At 38.8% G+C, this 26,249-nt stretch overlaps 1 protein-coding gene across 11 annotated transcripts in view; it reads right to left on the bottom strand.

Annotated features, from left to right (window-relative positions):
• Positions 1–271: 271 nt before the first annotated feature.
• The window catches only part of opa1 (OPA1 mitochondrial dynamin like GTPase), a 130,174-nt gene continuing 104,196 nt past the window's right edge, over positions 272–26,249 (bottom strand). For 6 of the 11 annotated variants that reach the window (XM_038817083.1, XM_038817085.1, XM_038817081.1 and 3 more), the window contains 3 exons: positions 25,728–25,838; positions 2,934–3,015; positions 272–1,140 (listed from right to left, as the gene is read on the bottom strand). In XM_038817083.1, the coding sequence (XP_038673011.1) occupies positions 2,951–3,015; positions 25,728–25,838 (176 nt within the window). In that variant the 3' untranslated portion in view covers positions 272–1,140; positions 2,934–2,950. Of the gene's footprint in view, positions 1,141–1,170; positions 1,226–2,933; positions 3,016–25,727; positions 25,839–26,249 lie in introns of all 11 variants that reach the window. The other 5 variants (XR_005462936.1, XR_005462935.1, XM_038817087.1 and 2 more) reach the window with 5 other exon arrangements.

The following is a 26,249-nucleotide window of genomic DNA, read 5'->3' as shown; positions in this document are numbered from 1 at the left end:
TACAGCTCTCCCAATTCTGATTTTAAAATTCCCAGATGTTAATGCGGAGGACGTTGCAGGGTTCACTCGGCTGGTTGTGCCTTTGTTGTGCCCAATACCCATGCCAATAGTCATCCATTTTTATTCCCATTATAGATTTTCATAATGGTTTGGTACAATTGAGTGGCCATCAACAAACCTCAGAACTTGCAAAAGCCCAAAATTGAAAAACTAACATTTTTGAACCAGTTTCAGTTGCGTCATACACCAACTATTTCAGAATTAAGGACTCTTGTTTCCAAAATTGCACTCCGTTTTATTTAAATATAACGGCATTCAATAAATACATGACACCTCACTAATTACATTAAGCACGGCCTGGACACTTGCAAAGAAAGAATCACAAACTATGATAATATTTTTTCCATTTATATAAGCATATGCACAAACTCCAAGGATTCTGCTGCAGAAGTACAGACCCAATATCAAAAGATCCAAATGGAAAACATACTGGATATGACTGCTATTTTACCCCAGAAAGAAATTTGTCCTCCAAGAACTTTAATTTTGCATTATATTTTTCTCCCAGGCATCAGAGAGGTTCAGTCTTTTCTTGTGAAACAATATGTGGAACCGACTGCACTTATGAAGTGGGTGAGAGAAGTAGTCGGTATAATTCCCGATGAATGTAGTTTCAGACAGCAGTTCTTTACTTCTCATTGAGCTGGATAGGAGCTAAAACATTTAAAATATTTGAATTGGAAAGTGTTACACGGTTGACAGACAATTCATCAGCTATCACTTACACAGCAGTGTTTAGTCTTGCTTTGGACACTTCAAAAATAAATCAACATTTTAATGTGTTTCAGGACATTGCACATTACAATAGAAAACGTGATTAGCTGAAGCGTTTGCAATGAAATTGTTAAAAAATGCAAGGAAACATTGCTCATGAATTGCCAACTCGAAGAGTAGAATGTATGGAGAATTTAAATGCTCTTTCAATCAATGCACACAATTTGTGGTGTGGTGTCTTCTGAGGTGTGTTTAATCGGTATTTTTTGAGTCTCTGCAGCACTTCAGACAATGGTTCCTGATTCAAGCAACATCTCGCGTGACATAAAGCTTCATGTCTAGGGATGTGTGGTGAACTAATTCGTACTAAGGAAAAAAAACATTAGCTTTAATTACCTCAAGTCAAGTTTTACTTGAAAACTCGATAATAGTTAAAATGGTTCCAACAGTTCTGGAAAAAGTTAAATATTTCTTGTAATGTTAAAAAAAATAGCAAATACAGACTGGCTGTAAAATAAACTTTTCTGACATTATTTGACATTTATTCATTCATCCAATATGAAAAAGCAATTGGAAATAACTGTTCATAAAATTCACAATCATGTTTATAACAGAATCATTAACTACAGAGTAGCAAAAGATATATTTTCCAAATCAAATAGACAAAATCTGATCAATAAAAACAACTCATATGCCAATAAGATTCAATCGGAGTTTCTATTTCCACAATGAACTATTGTAGAAGATTTTCTTTTCATCATATAATATTCTTACCTTACAATGCACAGCTTATAACTCCCTGATAATGTCCACATTGTGTGCTCTGGAATATTATGTACTATTCCATGACTATGCTAATCGGTAATATGAGTGTAGGTGAAATGTGGTGATAATAATCAGAAATTTGTCAGCAATAGTTTATCACCCAGGAATCGCATGCCATGAATAAGTATAAAAATATCTTCAGCTTCCCCCAGGTGGCTTAGCTGTTTATAGCAGTGAGAGGGGCCCAGGTTTGATCCCAATTCGTTCTGAATGAGCTTATGTTAGACCAGGAGTGGTGATAGGGACACCACAATTCCATCTCCGATTAATCATTAATCTTCGAAATCCGGTTTCTGGTAGCAGAAAAATCAACTAGATTTGTACTCTGAATCACTATTTAGTGACCTAGTCTAAAAGTGTAGATGCTGAGAAAGTGTAGGAACAAACTCTGTTGTTCTCCTTGTAATTTAAGTCTGCCAGCATTCACCATTTAGCCTCTCACAAGAAGAATTATCACTTGCTCAAAGTGCCAGAGGGTGTATGGCACCCATGCAACCATACATCAACAAGCCAATAATGTATTTTTAGGAAAAAGAGGAAACAGTTGATTAAAACTGAAGGAAGAGTGGAGGAGGGAGGGAGAAACCTCAACTCGTAAGTAACTATAATTAAATTGTACCAAACTTTGTAGCTAACACTGTAAATTGCAAAATGCTGATTCGGAATATGCATTTACATACGAAGTAATTTTCATAAATAACTTTTAATGCTGCACTCTTACCTAAACTAGTAAGGAGTTAATACATTGCAAATCATTTAAACATAGCTGGATTAGGTCCAATGCGGTGAGTTTGAGTATAAATAGGGCACATTTAGCCCAAAGTTTCCACAACAATTTTTTTTCCTTGTTAATTTTGTCTGTCAGTTTTTCTCATGATCGCCCTTTCCTGGCACATGACTTGTGTTGACTCTTTGCTGGGTGGAGTTACGCAAATGCCTTTCCATGCCTTAGAAAGGTGGCAATTACTCACATGAGAATTTTGATAGCAACAGGAAGATGTCCCCAGGGTTGGAGGGTTAGAGGCATCCCAACCAACTGGATGTTCACCCAGTGAATAGGTCTGTTTACTTCTATCAATGATCAGCAGGCAGATAGTGATTTGGAGTGGAAACTCCAATTAGTATTTTGTCTTGACAGAAGGGCGCTGATCCTAATTTTAGTGCATCATCTCTCCTGTTGCGATTCAACCTAGGGCTTTTTTGGTCAGTATGCTTCAGCTACTCATTAAATAAATATTTTAGCGACCAGGAGAGCTCCTAAAATATTTCTAAAAGTTTGTGTAAATGTTCAATAAATTTAAGCTAAATCCATTTTAGATGATAAGAACACATACATACACCAGAGACATTGTTATTTTTCTTGATGAAGAGCTTCAATGAATACTTCTAGCTTCTCTTGAATCTCACGAACTCTTTCTGAAATATAAAAGAAGTTTGACATTACCTGCACTCTCAACACACATTAATTCATAATAAATATCCAATTAAAATCAAAGTACCATAAGAAATCAACCATAGAAGACGTATGCCTAATTACAGACCTGCAGTTCACTTTTGAGATACATATATTTTCACTTAGATCACTTAAGATGCTCTGAACTTTATTTTAAATTTAACGTTTGCTACAGTTGACTTCGGGTCAAAGCTTTCTCGATTCAAGAAACACTTTCCAACTTTCAATTTATTCCAAATATACTGTCCTGATCCAAGTAAGCATCAAATGTTTTCCCAATTACCTTTCTTTCAAATGCATATTGCATCATCAAAGTAAACACCTCATCACGGCTATCACGCTGATTCAGGATTTTGCCATTGAAGCTGGTTGAGGGAAAAACATCTCATAAACCACAAAAGACAATTAGTCATCTTCAAAAACCTAAATTTCATAAGATTGACCATCCCTGAAGCAAGCACAAGATCTTTTTTCAGATTCTGAAGTTTTGAAGGAGGGAATCGTTTTTAGATGGTGCTCAGAAACACGAGAGCAGCATCCAATTGAGTGATTTTTTGAGAAATGTAACAAATCTCTTGAAAGCCCAAGGCTACCTGGAGTGCATCTTCATAACTTGTGTGGAAAGTTTGAAACTAAGATTTAGATTATTCAGTGTTGATAACTAATATATGTGAAATTTTCATCAACAATCTAGCTTTCTGATCAGAGCACCTTTATGAATTGAGGCACTAAGTGTGGAGCAATTGTCAACTAAACCAATACAAAAATTCTGTTGTGACAGAACTGCATCTTCCTGGGACACTTTAACAGCACCATCTTGTAACCCGAGTCTAATATGTTTAAGTTTCTTAAAAATAACATACAAACAGGCAATTTAAACACTGATCTGGAATTAGTAATTTATCAAGCCAAATGGTTTGATGCTGTCAAGTATGTGTCAAGTAGAAAGTTGGTTTTGGTTATTTTTTGCATAATTATTTAAAATACATTAAGTGGAAAAAGTCAAATCATGATTAAGTTTAATTGATCACAGATATTTACTGCTACTTAATATTATTTTACGGCATAGTTCAGACAAATAATAGGAATTCCTTTGTGTACATTATATAGTTAGAACATGTGAAGATTTTAGCCTGTGTGGGCTGAAAAGGTTATTTACATTCCACCTGAAATCCTTTGACAAGCTACATGGTTCTTTGGTCAGATCCTGAAATGTATCTTCTACACTCTAAGCATTAACTCATTCATTGTATGTGCCATTGTTGCCACTTGCTGTAGCCCACATCCATTCTGCACAGCTGTAATAACAGTGCCATCTGGCATCTTTACAGAATCACAAGTAAAATAGAGATTATATCAATTGTTGTTTGCAGAAGTATACAAAATAACTGATCAAATTGTTTCTAACCAGTTTAAAATCAAAAAAATGCTTCGATTCCAATTATTTCAGTGAATTAAACTAGACCGATTTTCTAAATTTGAACATTTATGCAATAAAACAAATTTCACAAGCGATGAATTTTGCTTTAGTCTGCATATGACAAGAATGCTATTTCCATATTCAACTTTCAGACTTATCTGCTGGAGAATAACGGAATATCCACAGCATGGATAGTTCCAAAAATGACTACCATTCTTTATGCTTTAACTATATGTATGTTAATATATGTTAATAACAACTATATGTTGTTAATCTGATATCAGATTGATCTGTGGCCTACATATGGAACCATGGATAATTGCTTAAAATTAAACTTTTCTAACAATAAAACACAAACTTTTGCCTCTAAAGCTATTCTAGTCTTTTTGATCTGTTATTCGCAAAAATCACTCATAATGAATTTAAATCCAAAAGTCTGATCGGAAATGCAACCTTTGGGAATGAGGCAAGGTGAACTGTAAAAACTTTACAGATATAATGTTTGAGAAAACTTTGAATCCCTTAGAATAAAGGCAACAAAGTTCAGAACAACCTTCACATGCCCAAACATTAAACTATGATCCATACAAGCCTCTAACTAACCTTTGACCCATCTTTCCTTAATACTATTCCGGCAGTCTTTTGAAGTGTATTTGCTTAAGAGATGAGCTATCCCATGCCTTAATTCATTATTTTTCTGATCTGACCATGAATATTCTCATAATCCCCTAACCCATACAGCAGAATCTCCTTCATGCACATTATGTGGACATGACTGCTTTCAAATATTGTGAGAATCTGATTCAGTGCTATTCTCCTCATCTCCACACTTAATTTTCTCATCTCTAATCTTCTGGTGCATGGCTCGGGGTAATTGTAAGGTATCTAATTGGACTGTAATCAGAGTTTGTAAATACTTTGGGCAGCAATGAAACTCAACAGATGAAAGAGCCCCTGACTACCCTCCAAAGCAATTGAGTGAGAAAAGGGAAACTGCACTCTCATATTCTGCACAAATGTTCAGAAATTAATCATACTTTAAAACAGTGCGGTTTGCAGCCACATAAATATGATACTAAACAGTGAAGGCTAATATCGAAATGATGAAACATCGACAATTAATATTGCAGCATATATTTACCAAGCTAGCTCCTATCCCATTCCATTGTCTGCCAGTATAGTTCTGACTGCTCGACAGTTACCTACTTCAAATTCCTCTCCTATTCTCATGTCAATGTTTTTGTTGCTAGCTTTCTACACTTCTCCAAATGAGTCCAATGCAAATTTCATGAACAGAAGGGGCAACTTTCCAACTTTATGTCCACAATAAGCATTGTTTGCCAGGCGAGTGAATCAGAAATTTGGGCAGTACCATGCCTGGTATAATTAAGAAGTTCCCAGTGATAGATTATCTTGTCTTCATCCTGGGTACACTCCAGTCCTCTAGTCTCAACATTCATTGTAGCTGACTCTGTAACTGCCTGAAAGTTCTCTTATTCACATGTTCTCTTCCATTTTGTTGCCAGTGTTAATCTTTGGTCTTTCCAATGCTTTCCCAAATTTTGAGTGAAGATCTTTATACCTCATCCAGCATTTTGATGCTTTTCAAGGCTTTCAAATCCATTAGATGCCGCTTCAATAATAGCTAACATTTTTGTACCTGGAGAATATACTTGTTTTCAGTCTTACATTTGATTCAGTCTATAATTGTTAAACTGAGGTTATCTGAAACCAAGTAATAGCATTTTTCAGGAGACTTTGTGCTGTGTCTACTCCCTTGAATTAGAACTTGCTATTTTACAAAACCTTTGTAAAGTACACCAAAACAAATTGTTACATTTATTAAACATTTAGCATTTTCACTCCCGTTCATGATATTCAGTTCATATACAAGAATCTTATTCGCTTTGAAATTTGTCTATCAGGGATGAAATGTTACAGATACAATATTATTCCAGCACAAAGTGAGATTCTTTCCTGAAAGTTATGTGTCCACTGGGATCTTACAGGTGAACGAGACCTAAACTGCAAGTTATCTTTAACAGCCTGAAGTAGTCTTCAATTGCCTTTGAACCATTAACATCAAAATGTTTATATTTTTACACTACATTTTCACAAAAAGCAGTTGAAGAACAAAATAAATTTTAGTTAAAGAGGGCCCCCAAATAGATTTTGTTGTGGATGTAAATCGTACAGAAGGAAGTGATGGGGAGAAATCGCATACTTTGTTTTATGCATTTAAGGCACAAGCGATTCTGATTGCAATACTCCACCAATATTTTAAATTCAACATTTTCCCAACTATTTCATAATAATAATCTTTATTGTCACAAGTAGGCTTACATTAACACTGCAATGAAGTTACCGTGAAAAGCCCCAAGTCGCCACAGTCCGACGACGCCTGTTCAGGGACACAGAGGGAGAATTCAGAATGACCAAATTACCTAACAGCACGTCTTTCTGGACTTGTGGTAGGAATCCGGAGCAGCCGGTGGGAACCCACGCAGACACAGGGAGAACGCGTAGACTCCGCACAGACAGTGACTGACCCAGCCGGGAATCGAACCCAGGACCCTGGCGCTGTGAAGCATCAGTGCTAACCACTGTGCTACTGTGCCGCCCAAAGAAAGCAACAACCAATTTCTAAACCAGAGTGGTGGTGGTGGTGGTGGTGGTGGGGGGGGGGGGGGGGGGGGGGGGGGGGGCAGAGCTAGTTCAGTTGGCAAGATGGCTGGTGTGTGGATCGAATTCACAGGATTCGATCCTCATTCCATCTGAGACAGACTGGGAGCTTACCTCCTTGATCTATCGTTTACACACTTTGCTGTGTTTAGGCTAATAATCGCCGAGGACCTGCCTTAGAGAACTCGAGGAGGACGACAAAATATTGGGCAGCCTTCAAGTTTATTAATAAAGGCAAGTAATCTGTCAATATTTAATAGTGGTTTTTTTTTACAAACTGTTGACAGGATCATGATTTTCTCTGAAATAATGTGATTTTAGAAACATTTTGAGCGAAAATTTAGTTAATGTTAAGGTTTTGCTACGTAGATGGAGTAGTCAATGTTAAGGTTCTCCTGTGTAGGTGGAGTATCAAAAATAATTTTAAATGGTCTCAAAACCACTAGCTTTGGGAGTAGCCTAATTCTCAAGTGTTGATCTTTATTTTTGCTGGTAGAAAATGAAAAAATGAAAATCGCTTATTGTCACGAGTAGGCTTCAATGAAGTTACTGTGAAAAGCCTCTAGTCGCCACATCGCCTGTCCGGGGAGGCTGGTACGGGATTACTGTTCCCCGATTTATTTTAAGGAAATTGCAGATATTAATGATATTCCAGTATTTCCAAATGCAGTTTTGTGAACTCAGTATAGGCTCAGAGACAGCAATGGTCATTGGTGCTTGTGCTGCTGAAGAAGGGTTGAATGAGAAGCTGGATGAATGAGACAGTCAATTTTGCAGGCAGCCATCCATATAAACATATGAATTAGAAGGAGCCACTCGGCCCCTCGAGCCTGCTCTGTAATTCATAACACCATGGCTGATCTGATTGTAACTTCAACTCCATATTCATGCCAACTCATAACCTTTCACCCCCTTGTTAACCAAGAATCTATCTAGTTCTGCTTTACATATATTCAGACTCTGCTCCCATTGCCTTTTGAGGTTTGAGAGTTCCAGGGACTCGAACCTCAGAAAAAAATTGTCTTAAATGAGTGACTCCTTATTTTTAAACAGTGACCCCTAGTTCTAGATTTTCGAACATGAGGAAACTGCCTCTCAATGCCCTTTCGGATCTTAAAAGGTTTTAATCAATCACTTCTTATTCTCTGAACTGCAACGAATACAAACCAAACCTCTCCAACCTTCCCTCATAAGACAACCCACCCATTCCTGGTATTAGTCTAGTAAAACTTCTCTGACCAGCTTCTAACGCATTTACATCTTCCCTTAAATAAAGAGAACAATACTGTACACAACACAGATGTGGCCTCAACATTGTTCGGCACGACTGAAGCATAACTTCCCTACTTCTGCAATCAACTCCCTTCACAACAAATGATAACATTCCTAGGCTTTTCAGAAAGAATCGTGTGACACATCTCTACCTATACAAAAAAATAGCCCTGACAAACTGAAATCCTATCAAAAATTCTAGATATATCTGATATTTGGCAAGTGTCCTATGCATAGTAAAACTGCTTCCATTAGTGGAAGGATGCAAAATCAGAGGGCACACATTTATTCCAATTGGCAAAAGCAATGGTGACATGAGGAATAAAACTTTTCATGCAGCCAATGGTTAGGATCTGGAATGCACGGCCAGAGACTGTGGTGGAGGCAATTTCAATCGTGGATTTTAAAAGGAACGTGGATCATTTTCAGAAAAAAGGAAACAATTGCTGGGTTTTGGGAACTAGGCAGAGGAGTGGCACTAAGTGAATTGCTCCTACATAGTGGATAGGAAGGTACTTTTCCCCTTCGTGGAGGGGTCAATAATCAGAGGATATAGATTTAAGTTAAGGAGCAGGAGGTTTAGTGGGGATGAGAGGAAAAGCTTTTTCATCCAGAGGGTGGTAGGAATCTGGAACTCACTGTCTGAATGGGTGGTATAGGCGGGAACCTGCACAATATTTAGAAATATTTAGATGAGCACTTGAAATGCTACAGCATACAAGACTACAGGCCAAGCTGGAAAATGGGATTAGATAGGTGTTTGATGGCCAGTGCAGGCACAATGGGCCAAAAGGCCTCTTTCCATGCTGTAAGAACTCTTATGGGCACGATCCAATGACCACACTGCACCTGAAAAGCAGCTTGCGCGGCGCAGTGTGGCCGATAAAAGACGGGAGACCCTGCTCGCAATGTCTCACAAAATCCAGTGCGATCTCGCGAGATGTTGCGATGTGAATCCCACCCATTGTGGGTGAGATCACTTTTTGGCAAATCTACATATTAGGGCGAGACAGTTAGTCTCCCGAAGCACCCGAGGCTTTGGGATTCATCCCTTTTGCCTCGGAGACCTCGGGTGAACGCCGTTCAACACTAAACATGCTTGCTATGGGACTTTGTTCCCAATTGATTGAATTGAGCTCCATGACTCACAAGAGATAATTAACTAAATGGCCTCTGTGTTGTAACCATTCTATGAAAATATCCTCTTATTTTTCTGAAGGATTTTTGCAATTAATTTTGCCTAGAAATGGCCATGACAGATATGGCTTGAGCTGCTGAGCTAAAAAGTATCACCTCATGTTAGGGGTCAGTTCCTTCCTTCTCTAAGGTTTACCTGGTACAAAGTGTGAAATGCTCAGCTGGCACCTTGTTCCCTGTCAGAATTGATCAGAGATTAGTCTTCAAGCCTAATATTTCATTTTCAATGTCTCAAACCCACTACATAGTGAAAGGCACATAAAAATGCTTAAAATGGAAAGTTGAAGACTTCACTTTAAAGAAAAAAAGACCTTGGCTGGATTATCTGCTGCGAGCCATCAGTAGCGGAGTTCCCGATATGGCAGAGAATCTAGCATCGGGGGAAAAAAAAACAGACAGGCGCCCTTCCAAAGCTGCGGTCTCCTGCTGGCAGTGGCATCGGGATTCATGCCCCACGCCATCAGGAGGATGCCCATAGTGCAGAAAGAGGACATTTGGCCCATCGATTCTGCACCGACCCTTCCAAAAGAGCACCCTACCTAGCCCACTCCCCCATCTAACCTTTTGGACACCAAGGGTCAATTTAGCATGGCTAATCCATTTAACCTGCACATCTTTGGACTGTGGGAGGAAACGGGAGCACCTGGACAAACCCACACAGAAACGGGGCGAATGGGGCATTAGACACCCAAACTCTGTCCACCCTGAGGTGGGCTTCTTAGAGTAAAGTTTTATCTAAATTTTAGACAAATCTGCTATCTTTCATGATGGGCTTTACCTATTAGGAAATTACTAGTGCTGTTGCTAGTTATTTTAGAGCCAAACTAGAAATAGACGTTTTTCTAATCTGTGAGCTTATAAAAATTGTTTATTTTTTAACTTCAGTTACGGGATGTGGACCTTGCTGGTTAGGTCAACATTTATTACCCATCCCGAGTTGCCCTTCAGAAGGTGGTGGTGAGTTGCCTTCTTGACCGCTACAGTCACCGAGGTGCAGGAACACCCACTGTGCTGTTAGGGAGAGAGTTCCATGATTTTGACCCAGTGTCAGTGAAGGAACAATATATTTCCAAGTCAGGGTGGTGAGTGACTTATGGTGAACCTGCAGTTGGTAGGGTTTGCAAGTATCTGCTGCTTTTGTCCTTTTAAATGGTTGCGGTCATGGGTTTGGAAGGTGTTGCCTAAGGAACATTGATGAGTTACTGTAGCGCATATTGTAGATGGTGCGCATGGCTGCTGCTGTGTGCCAGTGGAGGACAGATTGAATATTTGTGGAAGGGGTAGCAATCAAGTGGGCTGCTTTGCCCTGGAAGATGTTGAGTATCTTGGAGCTACACTCATCCAGACAAGTGGGAGTATTCCATTATACTCCTGACTTGAGCCTCGTAGATGGTGGACAGGCTTGTGGGTTGGGGGCGGGGCAGGCAGGAGGTGAGTTACTCGCCGTAGGATTCCTTGCCCTTTACCTGCTCTGGTAGCCACAGTATTAATACGGCTAGTCCAGTTCAGTTTCTGATCAATGGTAAACTCCAGGATGTTGATTGTGGGAGATTCAGCGATGGAAATGCCATTGAATGTCAAGGGTTAGATCCTCTCATGTAGGAGATGGTCATTGCCTGGCACTTGTGTGGCGCGAACGTAACTAGGCATTTGTCAGCCCAAGCCTGGATATTGTCCAGGTCTTACTTTATTTGGAGTGCTTCATTATCTGAGGAGTCGTGAATGGTACTGAACATAGTGCAGTCATCTGTGAACAACCGCATTTCTGAAAAAATAATTTCCAATGCCCAAAAGGACTTGAACAAAATAGAAACAAGATATTTCACAATAAGTATTCTATTTATTTGACTTGCGTCCCAATAAAAATTTACTTGAGGACATGAGCTTCCCTCAAAAGCCAGGTCTTCATTTTTTTTCCTAGATTGATGCCTTTGAGTTGAATGTGACCTCTTGAGGCCTGAGCTGGTATAGTATACTAACTTCCAGGATGCATCATTTCCCAGTGAGATCCATGATAGGGTATTCTTTTTCTATTCCAGGACTTCCAAACAAACACCAAGATGTAGCCTGGCTAGTGACGAGAAGGACACTCCCCTTCAGATCTTTCGTGCACATCCAAAGTCTTAGAGTCACCGCACATTGCCGTCGAAGCAGCTGGGTAGAGAGAGAGAGAGAGAGAGAGAGGCCATTGCTCACCTCCTTCTGGAATATATCTTTGCAAAAAAAGTCTGCAAAGAGATGCAGTAAGGTTTTGTTGAGGTGCATCCTAAGCAGTTCCATGATGCAGGACTCTGCTCTATGACTTGTTCACAAGGACGCACATCGAGACAAACAGCAACTGCTACTGGAGGATCATCAACTTGCTGAAAGATGCTCTTTGGTGTGTAAAGGTTTGTTGGTCTTCCAGTGAAAATAATTGCCCATGACCGAGTTTTGCAGACTCACACATCCCACGGTCCAGGACTGTATGCCGAGGGGTGCAAGCTGGGAGCAGGTGTCACACAAGGACAAAGGGAAAAGGCCACTAAAGCCTTCCAGCCATAGTATACGAGAGGTTCAAAATTGCATGGAATCCCTAGGGTTGTATGCTTAACATGGAATGTATATAGTAAGTATTACATGTACTGTAATTGTATTGAGGCACAGGCTCTATGGTCGCACTTTATTGCACTTTCTGTAAAGTCTGATTTAAAATGCGTTTTTACAAACTTTATGAATAAAATAAATACATTTATTTAGCTTTTCAGTAGTTACTGCTAAGATGTTTCTCAAAATCGTTTGGAAAAAGCTATAAAATAAACTGAATAAACATTTTTAAATTTAAGTTCAGAGTGTGGATGGAAGATTTAAGGATGAGTGAGTAAAAGCCAGTTAAAGGGGAGGGAAGATAGGTGTGTTTAGTTGGCAATTGAAAGGATGAGTGGTAGGCAGGTGAAGAAACAGAGAGGAAGAGATAGGGAAGTGACAGAGGGCAGATAAACACACGATTAGGAGAGGGGATGAGAGGGGGCCACTGAGGGCTGTAGTTTATCACAAACTCTATCCCAAACATAGTCTACAGTGGTTAATGGTTTCTTTTGCTGCAGGCCAATCACCTTTCAGCTGAAAGTTCAAACAGAAAAGGGAGGGAGGGAGAGAGGACAGAGAGAAACCCCACCAATGGTGACATTGCAGTGCTACGTTTTGTGTCTCCCTGCTTCATTCAATCTACTTCCTTCCTCAGTAAACTGCAATTAATCTTGCTATTTGGCTCTTAATGCAAAATCAAAGTATGCTATAAAAATTAAAGGCGGGATCTTCCCTGCTGTGGCCGGTGCAAACAACGGGAAACCCCATTGACGGCAGCAGGACCGGAAGATCCCTCACTGGCCAATGGCCTCAGCCGCCACAAGACACGCCATGGGGGGCTGTGGAAAATCCCGCCCAAAGATGGAACAGAAATTAAAAATAACGCCCGAATTACATCCGTTATACAAGGGATCTAATCCCATGTAACCTGAAAATTATATTTGAGTTCCAGCGTGCAACAAATAATAACAAAACAGACAGCCTCAGAAAGTACACCAATCATGTACTCTAAATTAGTATGAACTAATTTCTGAGTAAAACGAACAAATTAATTCCCAAAATACAGCATTTTAAAAAAACAACAAGCAATTAGAGCAATTTATCTGCTGAGTTAATGCAAAACTACAGCACACCATGCCACTTCTGTATTGGGAATTTTGAATTCTGACAAAATTAATTTTTCCTTTTATTTTGGAGTCTATTTTGTCCAGGTAATATTTTTTCTATGCAAGGTGATTTTTTTTAAAGCTACAGTGGTAATAGTCATTTGTTTCGTAAATGTTTATAAAGAGGTCAAAATCAATACAATATTTCAATTTTATATACTGTTTTTATTCAGAATCCATCAAAATCAAAGATGCTTTCAAAACATTTAAGCAAACTAATACACTTGCCCTATGAGGTGCAATGTTGACTGCAAACACATCTTTCAATGCTGAAAATATGTTCAGTTCTTACTTCAGTTTCTTCCTCTTCAATTTATCTAATAGTTGCATTGCAAAGTGAACAAGGTTATGATTTACTGGTGTTGACAAAGAGTCCTTTACAGAAGTAAAAGCTTATGTACAACCTCAGAGATACCCACTGTTTTCTCTTTGCTTCTAACACCTTACTTCATAAGGCAGAGCTTTCAAGTAGATGTGGCCCAGAAGAAAACGAGTGAGCTTTTAAAAGAGAAACCACCCAATGTGCTGCCCTTTAAGATCCAGAACATCATTTATCTCCCGAGAGGAAAGATTTATATCAACCCATTCCTTGTGGGCTGAAAAACAGATGGGAAGTGAATGGACAGTCAGCAGGTCAAGAAAACACAAGGGAGGTGCTATTTATCTCCTGGCTGTACATTCCCAGCATATGAAAGGGGTCAAGACTACAAACACATTGCTGGAAGCTGGAAAAGCCCTTTTTTTCCTCTTGGCTGTTACAAAAGGGAACGTGGTTCCCATCCTGCTGTCAAATAGCATAAATCTCCATTTGTCAAATCTTTGACTGGAAGTGCAACTCAAAGAAATGCGTTGGTGCAACTGTAATAAATCAAAAGGTAACAATCACTGTTTGGAGGGAACCAAACACAAACTGTGGCATTGTTTATCAGATTGAACTTTAATATCCTGGACCGTTTCACTGTTTTAATGTTTACGCTGAATGGCCGTACCACACAGCTCATTTGCAGGAGGAGAGATGGAAGAGTAAATGAACATGGGATATCTGATTGGAAAAAGGTGCTATGAAGCAAAAAATATTTCAACAAACCAAAACTGAGTGGTTAAAATGAGAGCAAAATAACATCTCAGCTGCATCAAAATAAAAAATAATGATCTCCAATCTTCGGGCAGCAATTACTTGGGAGTAACTAAATTAAAGATAGAATTTTTAAAAACCCAGATGCGTATGCACATGCCAAAGGGAGACGATATATTGCTTAGAACTGGAGTTTCGAATGACAGCCCAGATTGGCTAACAAAAAAGGGGAGCATATCAGGGCAAAGAGGTCCACTGTTCCATAATCCAGCATTTAAAATAATGAACAAGAAAAATAAGTAAGAAGTTTAGTCTTTTCAGTGCTCAAAGATGCGTTGCAAAATTTAGACAAATATAGGGAAGAAATTAAGCCTTTAACTTCTTTTATTAAATGGAGCATTCATGCAAATGGTAAATCACAGATCGGTTCAAGAATACTGCAAATTTTGTACAACGACTCACATCAAATACAATTTGAAACAAAGCAGTTACTGATCAAACTGAAAAGTTTGCTTGTCCAAACACTTTGGGTGCCTATTGGTAAATACACTAACATGATGGCATTGTGAACCATCTCTTAGTTTTGATGCTGCTTAAACTGACACAAACAAATCAATAAATTACTCATCCATTCTACTTTTTTTGGGCAGAAAACTGCTGCTGCCAAATGGTTGCCTGTAAAATTAACAGTTTCTGTAATCTAAAAAATGAATTAATTTCCTGATGCATTTTGGAATGCTTGCATGTGATTTACTGGGTAAATATTAGTGGGTAATTTGTTTTATTTACTGGTCAGATTCCATTTTCCATTGGTTATTTCCCATTCTGTTGCTAAGCTAAACTGAACTCATTCATCAGTTAACATTCAGTTCAAAGATCCTGTACTATCGCAAACTGTGACTTTTTAAAAGTTTACATCAAGTCAGGTCACTTGATCTCTGCACTGGTATCCTCCGCATCTTCTAAAAAGTTACAAGTTCTGCATGGGGCCAAAGGCATCAAAGCTTTGGAAACCAGCAGTCCAGTTTCAGATTAATGGCTAGTAAATAGGCTTTTAGTCATGTAACAATTCATCATTTCTCTCCAACCATGACTTTAAATGATGTGACTGGGTTCTAAAGAGTGAGCCTGGCTCTGTGATGTTCTGTTTCTGGCCTGCAATTCCAAGGCAGGCTCCTCATCAATTACTTCAAGGTTTTGACATAAAATCCTTCATCTTCAGCAACCCAAGATGAGTAAACCACTACCCGCTAGGGAAGGCGAGTGTTTCTAAGACATCAGCTGCCATGAAAAATTTTAGAAAATTATTTTGTCCTTATTTACAAAAAGTGTCTTCTCAGGCTGCAATACAAATGAGACATATTTTTCCCCAAGTTAAAACACAGGCTATTACAACTCCAAGTACTTCATTTCTGTTTCTCTGCTGGATTAACTAGTGGATAAAACGGATTTTCATCTTTTATTAAAATTTTTATGTGATAAAACAGTATTCTTTTGCGGATAACAATCATACACCAGGCCTCAATTCTAGTCATGGCAACTGTTTTCATTTCTGCTATTTCCAGTTGCTCTTCAAGCACGATTCAGATCTCCATCCAAATTATTGTTAGTTACTGTGTGATGCACTTGTTCAGAATTAACGTGGGCTTCCACATTTTTAAACAATAAATAACTTGCCTCTACTGCAGTAGTAGCACTTGGATCCCACGAGTTGACTGCATTTCCTCAATAATATGAAAAAAATGATGCACTGTCTCGAATCAAGATACTATTTTGCACTGATCATCACCCTGCTGATTCCAAATTAATTTATCATTCTCAGTATTACTCTTCAGTAGTACAGTTGTAAAACAGGCTAAGAATTCCTCAGGAAAATCTGGGATGTTGCAGATTTTCATTTCATTCTTTGTTTTGAACATTCTAATCTATTGCCACTTGATTTAGGTCTATAATGATGGTTAGGCTGTGGGGGACTAAGAGCAACAGTCACTCTGAAGTGGTACAATTAAGGCAGCCAAATATCTCATCTCCAAAAATTCTTTAAAAGAAAATCTCAGTTCTTTTCCAATTGCAACAAACTGCCTGTACAATTTCTGCCAGGGTCAGGCTCTAGCACAAACATAGCATTGGGGTACTAGGCAGAACAGGTATGCATTCCAAGAAATGATATCACCTGCCATTTTCGGTGAAAGGAGCGATCAAATGATACATCTGCTCCCACTTTTAATGTGATTTTCTACGATCCAAGGAAAGGGATGAAATCAGGTTTTAATAGGCCCAGCTCCTGCTGTTCAGGTAACTCAGCTTTGTGTTATTTGGATCAATTAACTACCACATTTAGGAGTCTCCATTGTTGTGCAAAACACAAGAGTATATGTTTAATGAGAAGTAAAGGTGGAAATTCAGATCCACTAGATTAAATTGGTCTTGTAACTTGCTCCAAAGTATCCGTTACTCAATTCAAAATTCAGCGTTCTGAGTTTGTAATTCACTGATTATTTAGCAGCTGAAGTTAATCCATTTGCATGTCAGAAAAAATCTTTAGGCGTCAACTACTGAAATGGAAATTCTCATTGCTTAACTTTTGATAACCTTGTAAATGCATCAACAAAATATCAGCAAATTATGCAGAATTGTCAACTTGGACGGGAAAGCGGAGAGTAGCCTACTGGCTGTCTGCCCCGCACCCCGACCTACCAGCAAATTCGACTTTTATAAGAAAAAGGTAGCCTTGATGTAAAAAAATAAAAATGGAGCCTACCCCACGCCATGGAACCTGCCCCCTCTTCCCCTCCCCATCCCATTAAATGCTGAACATTGTAAGTTTTATTATTTAAAAAAAAAACAAATTTAGAATACCCAATTAATTTTTTCCACTGAAGGGACAATTTAGCATGGCCAATTCACCTACCCTGCACATCTTTTGGTTGTGGGGGCGAAACACAAGCAAACGCGGGGAGAATGTCCAAACTCCACACGAACAGTGACCCAAAGCCGGGATCAAAACTGGGACCTCAGCGCTGAGGCAGCAGCACTATCCACTGCGCCGCCTCATTGCAAGCTTTATGAAGCAGTGCTCAAGATAATTAAGATACATACATGGAATTAATCTAGGATCCAATTCTACACCTATGGAATACATTTGGTACTCAGTATTAGGAAGTATTTAGTATTTAAGGAAGTTACAGTATAGATCAGACATGGGAAATAGTTACATTTTTTCTATCCCAGTTGTCTTTCAACGTCCATCTCAGAATAGTAGTGCCTGCAAATATGAGTGTGGATATTGCCATTTCCTGTGAAGAAAACAAGACTGCCAACTTCACGCAAATTTGTTCTAAATTATCAGTAGTTTTTCCATTGACCTGTGGCTGTTAGAAAATGAGCTGGCATGTTATTTTAATTGATCTCAGCTAATAATCGCTGCTGGGTAAAAAAATTGCAGCGGAGAAAAGAAATGTCACGGCTCCCCTTCTTAATGCCCAACTCTGTTGGAAAGTGCATGCACATGGACACTGCATGATGCGAGGACAGGATCACATCTGACTGTCTTCTTCACTGTTGAATGGCCTGCCAGCACTCACTGCCTACAGTCAAGCATAATGAGCGAACGTTTAAAAGTAGTATCGTATTACACCTGGGAACAGCAACGTCAGGAAAAGATGGAAAATTTACAAAATCTGTAACTATTTTTAAGCTAAATTCTTTCAGGAAATGTTGTATAGGTTCCGTCCTAAACAAAAATCACTTACTTTTGACAAAACTAGAATGAAGGTCTTTAATATAAGAATAATCTTTTCATGAGGCAAGCTTTTTCTACGGTCATTGTTTATGGAGGAAACTGGTATTTCCATTTAACTTCTATAATCAAACTGAATCACATATCAGGTCAATTAAATATTGCCCAATATAACATTCCTATTATTCAGACTTTTCCAAATTTGTACTCATTAGTCTGCAAATTTCTGATGTTAAAATGAATGGGTGAAAAGTCAGACTTGCAAGCAGAGAAGTGGAAACAGAATGCTGTTAACGCTAATAATAAACTGATGGCAATTTCTGTAAACTAAGCAAGTTTCACAGACAGTTGTTGCTGCTTTTTAGTCAATATCACAAATCTTTGAATATTTGACTTGCTATCCTGGTTCCTTGCTGACATTTCTGGCTTTAAAGAGTGCAGGTGGAATTAATAAAGACTTATTTAGGCTGTATGCTTCATTTCTTTGTCTTAATATTTGGCACAACAGCCCTTTGCAACCTGCTTCCTGTGGGAGGTTTGCGTGCTGAAGGATACAAAGAATATTAAGCACTCTGAAAGATAACTGCCGCTACACCTCATTCTGGGTTTCCTACATGAGCAGTCTTTTATTAATAACCGTTTCCTTAAAATTATCAACAATGGCTGTTGCCAAGAGTCTTTAAAATCTAAACACTTCTAATAGTTTTAATGGAAATGCAACCTAAACAGAAAGAGAATGAACAAGCCTGGGCATGTTCCTTAAACTACCACGTTAGGGAGCACACAGTGAGGGACATAAAAGCGACAGGAAAACAATTGCTGCCTGTGTGATGTGATGCAACAAGCAGTAAACAGAGGCAGGAGGCCTGACGTGCTGCTCTCCACCTCCCCGATCCTATATCAAAGGGTAACTCGGTTGCCACCGCGTGCAAGAAATCCACACTGGCAGATCATTTGAAGCCAGGTTGTAAGAAAAGCTTATTTAATCATACTGCTATTGACAATCATTTCTTCAATTAAAAGAAACTATAGTTTTAATTTAGCGCAAACCGAGGAATCTTGAATCAAATAATATTAAGTCATGAACTCAGGACAAGAAGGTTTTTTTTGTTTTTTTTAAATTTAGATTAGCCAATTATTTTTTCCAATTAAGGGGCAATTTAGCGTGGCCAATCCACCTACTCTGCACATTTTTGGGTTGTGGGGGTGAAACCCACGCAGACACAGGGAGAATGTGCAGGACAAGAAGGTTTAATTGAACATAAGCAAACGTTATACGTTTTGCAGTACAGTTTTGAAATAACAATAATGAACTGTTTTAAGTCTATATTTCAAGTCTTATTTTGATGACTCTCAGGCTGCAATGTTTGTGTCTCCTTTAAAATCAAGCAGTACTAAGTGGCTGGGCTAGGCTAGTTTATCATGAGCATGCAAACAAAAATAATCCTTTGTTCAAGCTAACTGTTCCTTTTATGATGTGCAGTTGAATGTCTTGTGTATTTTCTGTGGGTAGCAACCACTGCCTAGCTATGAGACTCCAACCATCACCAAGTCCAGACATGCCAACATTATCACCAACCTAAAAAGACTGTCATTGTAAGCCCAGCACCACATACAGCAGTGCAGAAACAATGATTTCCTATTTATTGATAAGATTAGAAAACCAACAACACAGCTGACATTAAAGAAAGAGTGGTTTAATTTCTCCTTTCAGAATTATTTCCAAATCCTCAGCAAGATGGAGGCCGTGACTTTTCTTTGTGGTTTCTTTACAACTTGAATGAGAGTTGCTGCAGCAAAGTTGCCAAGATGCAGTAACATTATCAGCACAAGAACCACAGATGCAAAAAGAAACAAGCCTGAACATGCAGAAAAATGGCTAAACTTCCTTAAAATAGAAAAACTCCTACAAGCTGTGTGCTTTAAAATGTGCTAATGTTCTGAAAAAGAGAGGGCTATTTTCTGATTTTCCCCCTCGAGCATTTCCTCACTCATACCTTGCACTTCGTCCATCCATAAGGACTCTTCAGTGCCAAATAACATTTTGAGAGATGGAGGCCATTTTCAGAACTCTCCTGTTCTCAAACCCTTTAGTACAGTGAATCAGTGCACTAAAAGGTGTCTTTCTAATAAAATTCACTCTGAAGTAGATACAGTGATTAAGTGCATCTCACAGAAACATTCCCAAGTGTTCCAACTATAATGAATTACTTGAACCAGAGTGACAATATTATTATTATTATTATTGTTAGGTAACCAAATTCAACGGTCAATTTGCACAGAGGTTCCCACAGGTCTCCATGAAATAAAATGTCAGTTAATGGTAGGTGATGTTGCCTGAGGGAAAATAATTTTGGCTACAATATCAGGTAGACTCCATGGGCAGGATTCTCCGATCCTCCGCCAGGAAGACATAAATATGAAGTACATTGTTTTTCTAATTCTGAATGGACTTCAGAGATAGTCAAGCTCCTGCGAAAACTAAAATCAAACAATTCTGAAGGCAATTGGGGAAGCTACTGTCTTTACATTTCCCCTCAATGCAGAGATGCTATTCTGTGTATCTACACTATTCCACACAAGCTACTAGTCTAATCAATGAATAGCAGCATTCAGGATGAAGCTTGTTTTATTTTAAATTTAGAGTACCCAATTCATGTTTTCCAATTAAGGGGCAATTTAGCGTGGCCAATCCACCTACTCTGCACATTTTTGGTTTGTGGGGGCGAAATCCACGCAAACACAGGGAGAATGTGCGAACTCCACACGGACAGTGACCCAGAGCTGGGATCGAACCTGGGACCTCGGCGCCGTGATGCTGCAGGGCTAACCCACTGCAGGGCTAACCCACTGCACCACCGTGCTGCCCTATCCAGGATGAAGTTTGATCAAAATTTCTCTGTGGTCCTCGTTGTTGAGCTCGAGTACTGGAGTAAATGGGCTGACAGGTTAGAGCACTTTATTAGTTACAAGCTATGTCCCTTAGTTTTGAAAATATAATTTTTCAGCTTTTAACTGACTAGAAATTTTGCAGTTTGAACTGGAACAGAGCAAACTGCTTAAAAATGCAAGGCCACATTCCAATGTGTAGGTGAGAAACAAACAAATTACCCTCAGAGGAGTGTGAAGAGAGAGACATTTCTTATAAGACACCCATCAAAACTAGTAACTGCCTAACGAAGAGACAATAAAAATGTAAGATAATGGATGTTGGAACAATGGCTGCCACAGACAGATCCATCCAAAACTTCTTATTAATCCAGAAAACGGGTGAAATATTCCAAGGCAAAGCTGCCAACCACAAGAGAAAGTGACACAGGTGATGTCAAGAAAGTGTGCAGCAATGAAATAAACTGAGGGCTGTTCGTTCTCTCCCCCTCTCTCTTTTGGAAAAAGCATGTCGCCCAGTTCGAAAAGCCAACTCTACTAGAAACCTACCTCCAAACAAATATCTTGGAATAATTGCAACATCATCCACATCCAAGAAAACAGCTAACATATATCTGCCACAATGTTTAAAATTTACGGCACAAAGACAATTAGAGGACACTTAATCGTATCTTATTTGACCAGTTTCTAAAAAGTTGGATTCTAACTTCCCTTATTTCTGATAAGTGTTTGTGTGTGTGTGTGTGTGTGTGTGTTTGTGTGAATGTGAGTGACCGTTTGAGGGCCGAATACTCGACATTGTGTTTTAAAATTTGTGTTTTTAAATTATCTTTCTTGGGTTTAGCGGTTAATAAATATGCTCTTTCTTTGACTCATGAAAACTTTGTTTGATTGCCTCCTTATTGCTCACAGCTTTAATAGGCAAATACATTCTGATTTGGAAAAAGACATGTCCTCGTAAAAAAGATAAATAAATCTTTGTTGACACCAACCTGGGGACGGGTAAACACAAAATCTTCATTATATTTTAGTGGAAGTTACATTGGCACCTTGCTGCAAAATGTGATGAAAATACCAAATTGACAACATTCCCCTGAAGGATAACATTCGGTCTGATGTAAGAGAAATGAAAACTTAAACAGTCACGTTCCTTGTTGCTGAGGCAGCAGTGCTAACCACTTCGCCACCGTGCTGTCCAAAGGTTCCTAATTATATGAATGAATTTCTAAACACAAAAAGGATTTACCTCACAGGCTTCAAGACTCAATTCACGAGAACTACTATTGGTGCTTTTTAAAAGAAAATTACAGCTTCCCTAAAGGCAATAGCACATTGAATAGTAAAAAACACAAACAGCTGTACTCCCTTACATGGTATGTAAAAATGTCTGAACAAACCCACCCGATATAATGCCATTATCAACAGGAACAATTACAGCTAACAAATTAACAATGGTACCTGAAATCAGTAAAGCCAAGAAAACATGTTGTATTATATTACACAGGCCATTATATTCAGTGTCAACATAATCAACAGTAAAGTCTATCAGACTTTTAATCCATTGTGTTCCCCATGTCATAAAATGGTTTCTCTTTAAATCTACAGAACAGTGACATAGCACACAAGAGATTTATCAGTGTCTCTTATTTAATGATCCACTTTAATAGTAAAATCCCAGTTAGTCCATTTTTTGATTTGATTTATTGTCACATGTATTAGTATACAGTGAAAAGTATTGTTTCTTGCATGCTGTACAGACAACGTATACCGTACATAAGGAAGGGGAGACTGCAGAATATAATACTAGTTATAGCAGGGTGTAGAGAAAGGATCAACTTAATAAGAGGTAGGTCCATTCAAAAGTCTGATGGCAGTAGGGAAGAGCTGTTCTCGAGTCGGTTGGTTGGTAGGTAGGTGTTTGACAGTTTGGTGTTAAGATATTCTGGCTACTTAGTGAAGCACTGGACCAAATAGTATGGCAAAGCTTGGCAGTTTATCATCATGTCCAAAGAAGATGCCCTGAGTAAATATCACTGATGCCCTAAGTAGCAGAAACTGGCCACAGTAATAGAGGAAAAAAATTGTATTTACACAGTACCCTTAATAACTCAGCAAAACATTCCAAGGCACTTCACCGGAGCACTATCAAACACAATTTGACAGCAAGGCACATATGTGACACAAGTGCAGACGACCAAAAGCTTGATTTTAAGAAGCATCTCAAAAGGCGGAAAGAGGTATGAAGGAGGCAAGGTATAAGGCAGGAATTTTAGAGTTTGGGGCCTTGGCACCAAGACAACCAATGATGGAGCAATTAAAATTGGGGATGCTCACAATGCCAGAATCAGAGAAGGACAGATGTCCCTGAAAGCTGGAGAAAAACTGAGATAAGGAAGGGCAAGGCAATGGCGGAACTTGCAAACAAGGATGCAAATTTAAAAAATGTGGTGTTGCTTCACTGGGAGCTAATATAGATCACCAAGCACAGAGAATGGTCAAAAGTAGCAATTAACAGATGCCTTAAGAATTGTTCTATTAATTGCCCAGTTCAGTCATTTCATTGGTGGCAACCAAACATGCTAAAGTATACAACAAAGCTATAATTGGATTTTCGTATGTACCAATTAGAGTTACCCAGGAATTAGAACATCCCTTAGCAACAGAGCTAAACATTATTAATTTCATTCCAGGAAAATGCATGTTCAATACAATTATATGATGACAGACTGAATCATTTTAAATGTAATAAATGCTGCCACTTATTGACCAGAGACAGAACTACAGATTGCTTTCCTCATCTATGACATTAAAGCTAGTTGTGAAGATACTAAATATCAAACACTGCAGCTATAGTGTTATGCACTAATGCTGCTTACGATAAGCCAAAACATTATAAAATATTATTTGATTAATAAACCAGCCAAGCCTTCCAGAAGAAACCCATATTTGAGTGTTGGTCCATAACATGATGTCAATATTATAACACAACTATTGGCATTTGTCGTTATTTACGCTCAAATGTTACAGTAACTTCAGGCAAGGACATATGGACTAAGCTCGCCACAAAATTAGAAGTGGTCTGAAGTAATGAGGGGAGTCTGTTTTGCAGCTATTTAATGTTTGCAAATTTTTAATTAAGCCTGGATTAATTGTCAAGAAATCATTCTAGGATTGTGATAAGTGTTCAATAATGCCAATTTGCCTGTCTGGCACTGAAAATTAAGTTTTATTAATGTATAGGGACATTCTTTATGGCTTCAATTATTCTTGGACATATTAAAAAGGTAAAATGAAACATTTTCTTTGAACGTTTTCCTTTGTCTCTTTTTCCTCTCACTTAATCTCTTTCCGCACCTTTACCAAGTGCTACTACTGTATTAGCTTTCAGAATGCAATGCAAAATACCATCGAGATGAAATGGGTACAGCAGAGCATCAGTCACTGCCCTTCCACAGCAGATCATACGGGCGGCAGAGTGGCAGTGGCTAGCACTGCAGCCTCACAACGTCAGGGACCTGGGCTCAATTCCAGCCTTGGGTGACTGTCTGTGTGGAGTTTGCATATTCTCCGCGTGTCTGTGTGGGTTTCCTCCGAGTACATAGAACATAGAACAGTACAGCACAGAACAGGCCCTTCGGCCCTCGATGTTGTGCCGAGCCATGATCGCCCTACTCAAACCCACGTATCCACCCTATACCCGTAACCCAATAACCCCCCCTTAACCTTACTTTATTAGGACACTACGGGCAATTTAGCATGGCCAATCCACCTAACCCGCACATCTTTGGATTGTGGGAGGCACCCGGAGGAAACCCACGCACACACGGGGAGGACGTGCAGACTCCGCACAGACAGTGACCCAGCCGGGAATCGAACCTGGGACCCTGGAGCTGTGAAGCATTTATGCTAACCACCATGCTGCCCCTGTTTCCTCCCACAACCCAAAAGATTGTGGATTGGCCAAGTTAAATTGTCTCTTGGTGTCCAAAATGGTTAGGTTAGGGAGAGAGAGCATGGGCCTGGGTGGGGTGCTACTTTGGAGAGGGTCAGTAAGGCTCGATGGGCTGAATGGGCTCCTTCAGCACTATAGGGATTCTATATGCCATTGAATCATGGGAAAGCAGACAGTGATGAGTGAACACAAGGACAGGTACGACTTTTAGAAACACATATGTTAACTTAAATCAATAAAAAAGATATTTAAAGACAAACAAATTATTTCAACTAATATGTAAATTTATAACAAAATGGTTAATAGCCATAATTTATTTATAAGAAAAACAAATCAAAATGTAAGTTCATATCATTATCTATTTGAAACTCCTTTTTGACAAACATGCCTGACTTGATTACTGCTTACATTTAAGATGCAAATGCAATATCTTCATGGGATCCACAGTTGATCTCAGTAAAATATGTAATGTAAATTGTGAACTCCACTCCAAATTGTGAACTCCATGTAATGTAAATTGTGAACTGCCAGTTGCAAGTCTCGCATCCTTATCATGCGCTTACAGGCAAATCAGAAGTTTATTTGTAAAATGTTTCATTTACCACATTAGTTAGACTTGAGTCAGGTTCGTGAAAATATTTCAATCAGTTTGAGATCATCTTGAATTAATGCCACACTATAGGCAGACAGCACACAAATGTAAAGCATTACTCACTGAGGTCCTCTGCTAGTTGAACTCTCCTTCCTGTCAACAGCTGAACTTTTTTAGCATTGTCTTCAGCAAAGTCCTCCAACACTTCTTTAACATTCTTTTCAAGACGTCTCACTGGTATTGATGGAAAACAGAACAGTTAAGGTTTTAAGCTCTTGATGAATGGTAATTTTTGTCACTTACTTAAGAATTAAAATGTGCAACTTTTGTAGCCATTAAATAGTTACTGTTGATGCTACCAATGGATTACTTTGAGTGGTTTTAGGCTTGCTGCTCACTAATGCCAGATGTGCAAGGTGCTCATCTTACTATAAATAGTTGTCATGTATTGGAGAGATAAACTATTATCTAACATTGCATGACTAGTAGTAGCTTGTCATGCAATCTTCACACTTCACAACAGGCTTTTCAGAAAAAAAATCTTTCACACTCCACATGATGCTTTAAATTTCTTTAAAAGCAGTACATTCTATATGCACAAAATTCCATGATTAAAATTAAGAGCAAAAGTTGTCGAAATCAATA

Source organism: Scyliorhinus canicula, chromosome 13 (assembly GCF_902713615.1).
Source record: "Scyliorhinus canicula chromosome 13, sScyCan1.1, whole genome shotgun sequence".
Lineage (NCBI taxonomy): Eukaryota > Metazoa > Chordata > Chondrichthyes > Carcharhiniformes > Scyliorhinidae > Scyliorhinus > Scyliorhinus canicula.
The sequence above is the reverse complement of the archived record's forward strand: the minus strand, read 5'-3'. Positions and strand labels throughout refer to the sequence as shown.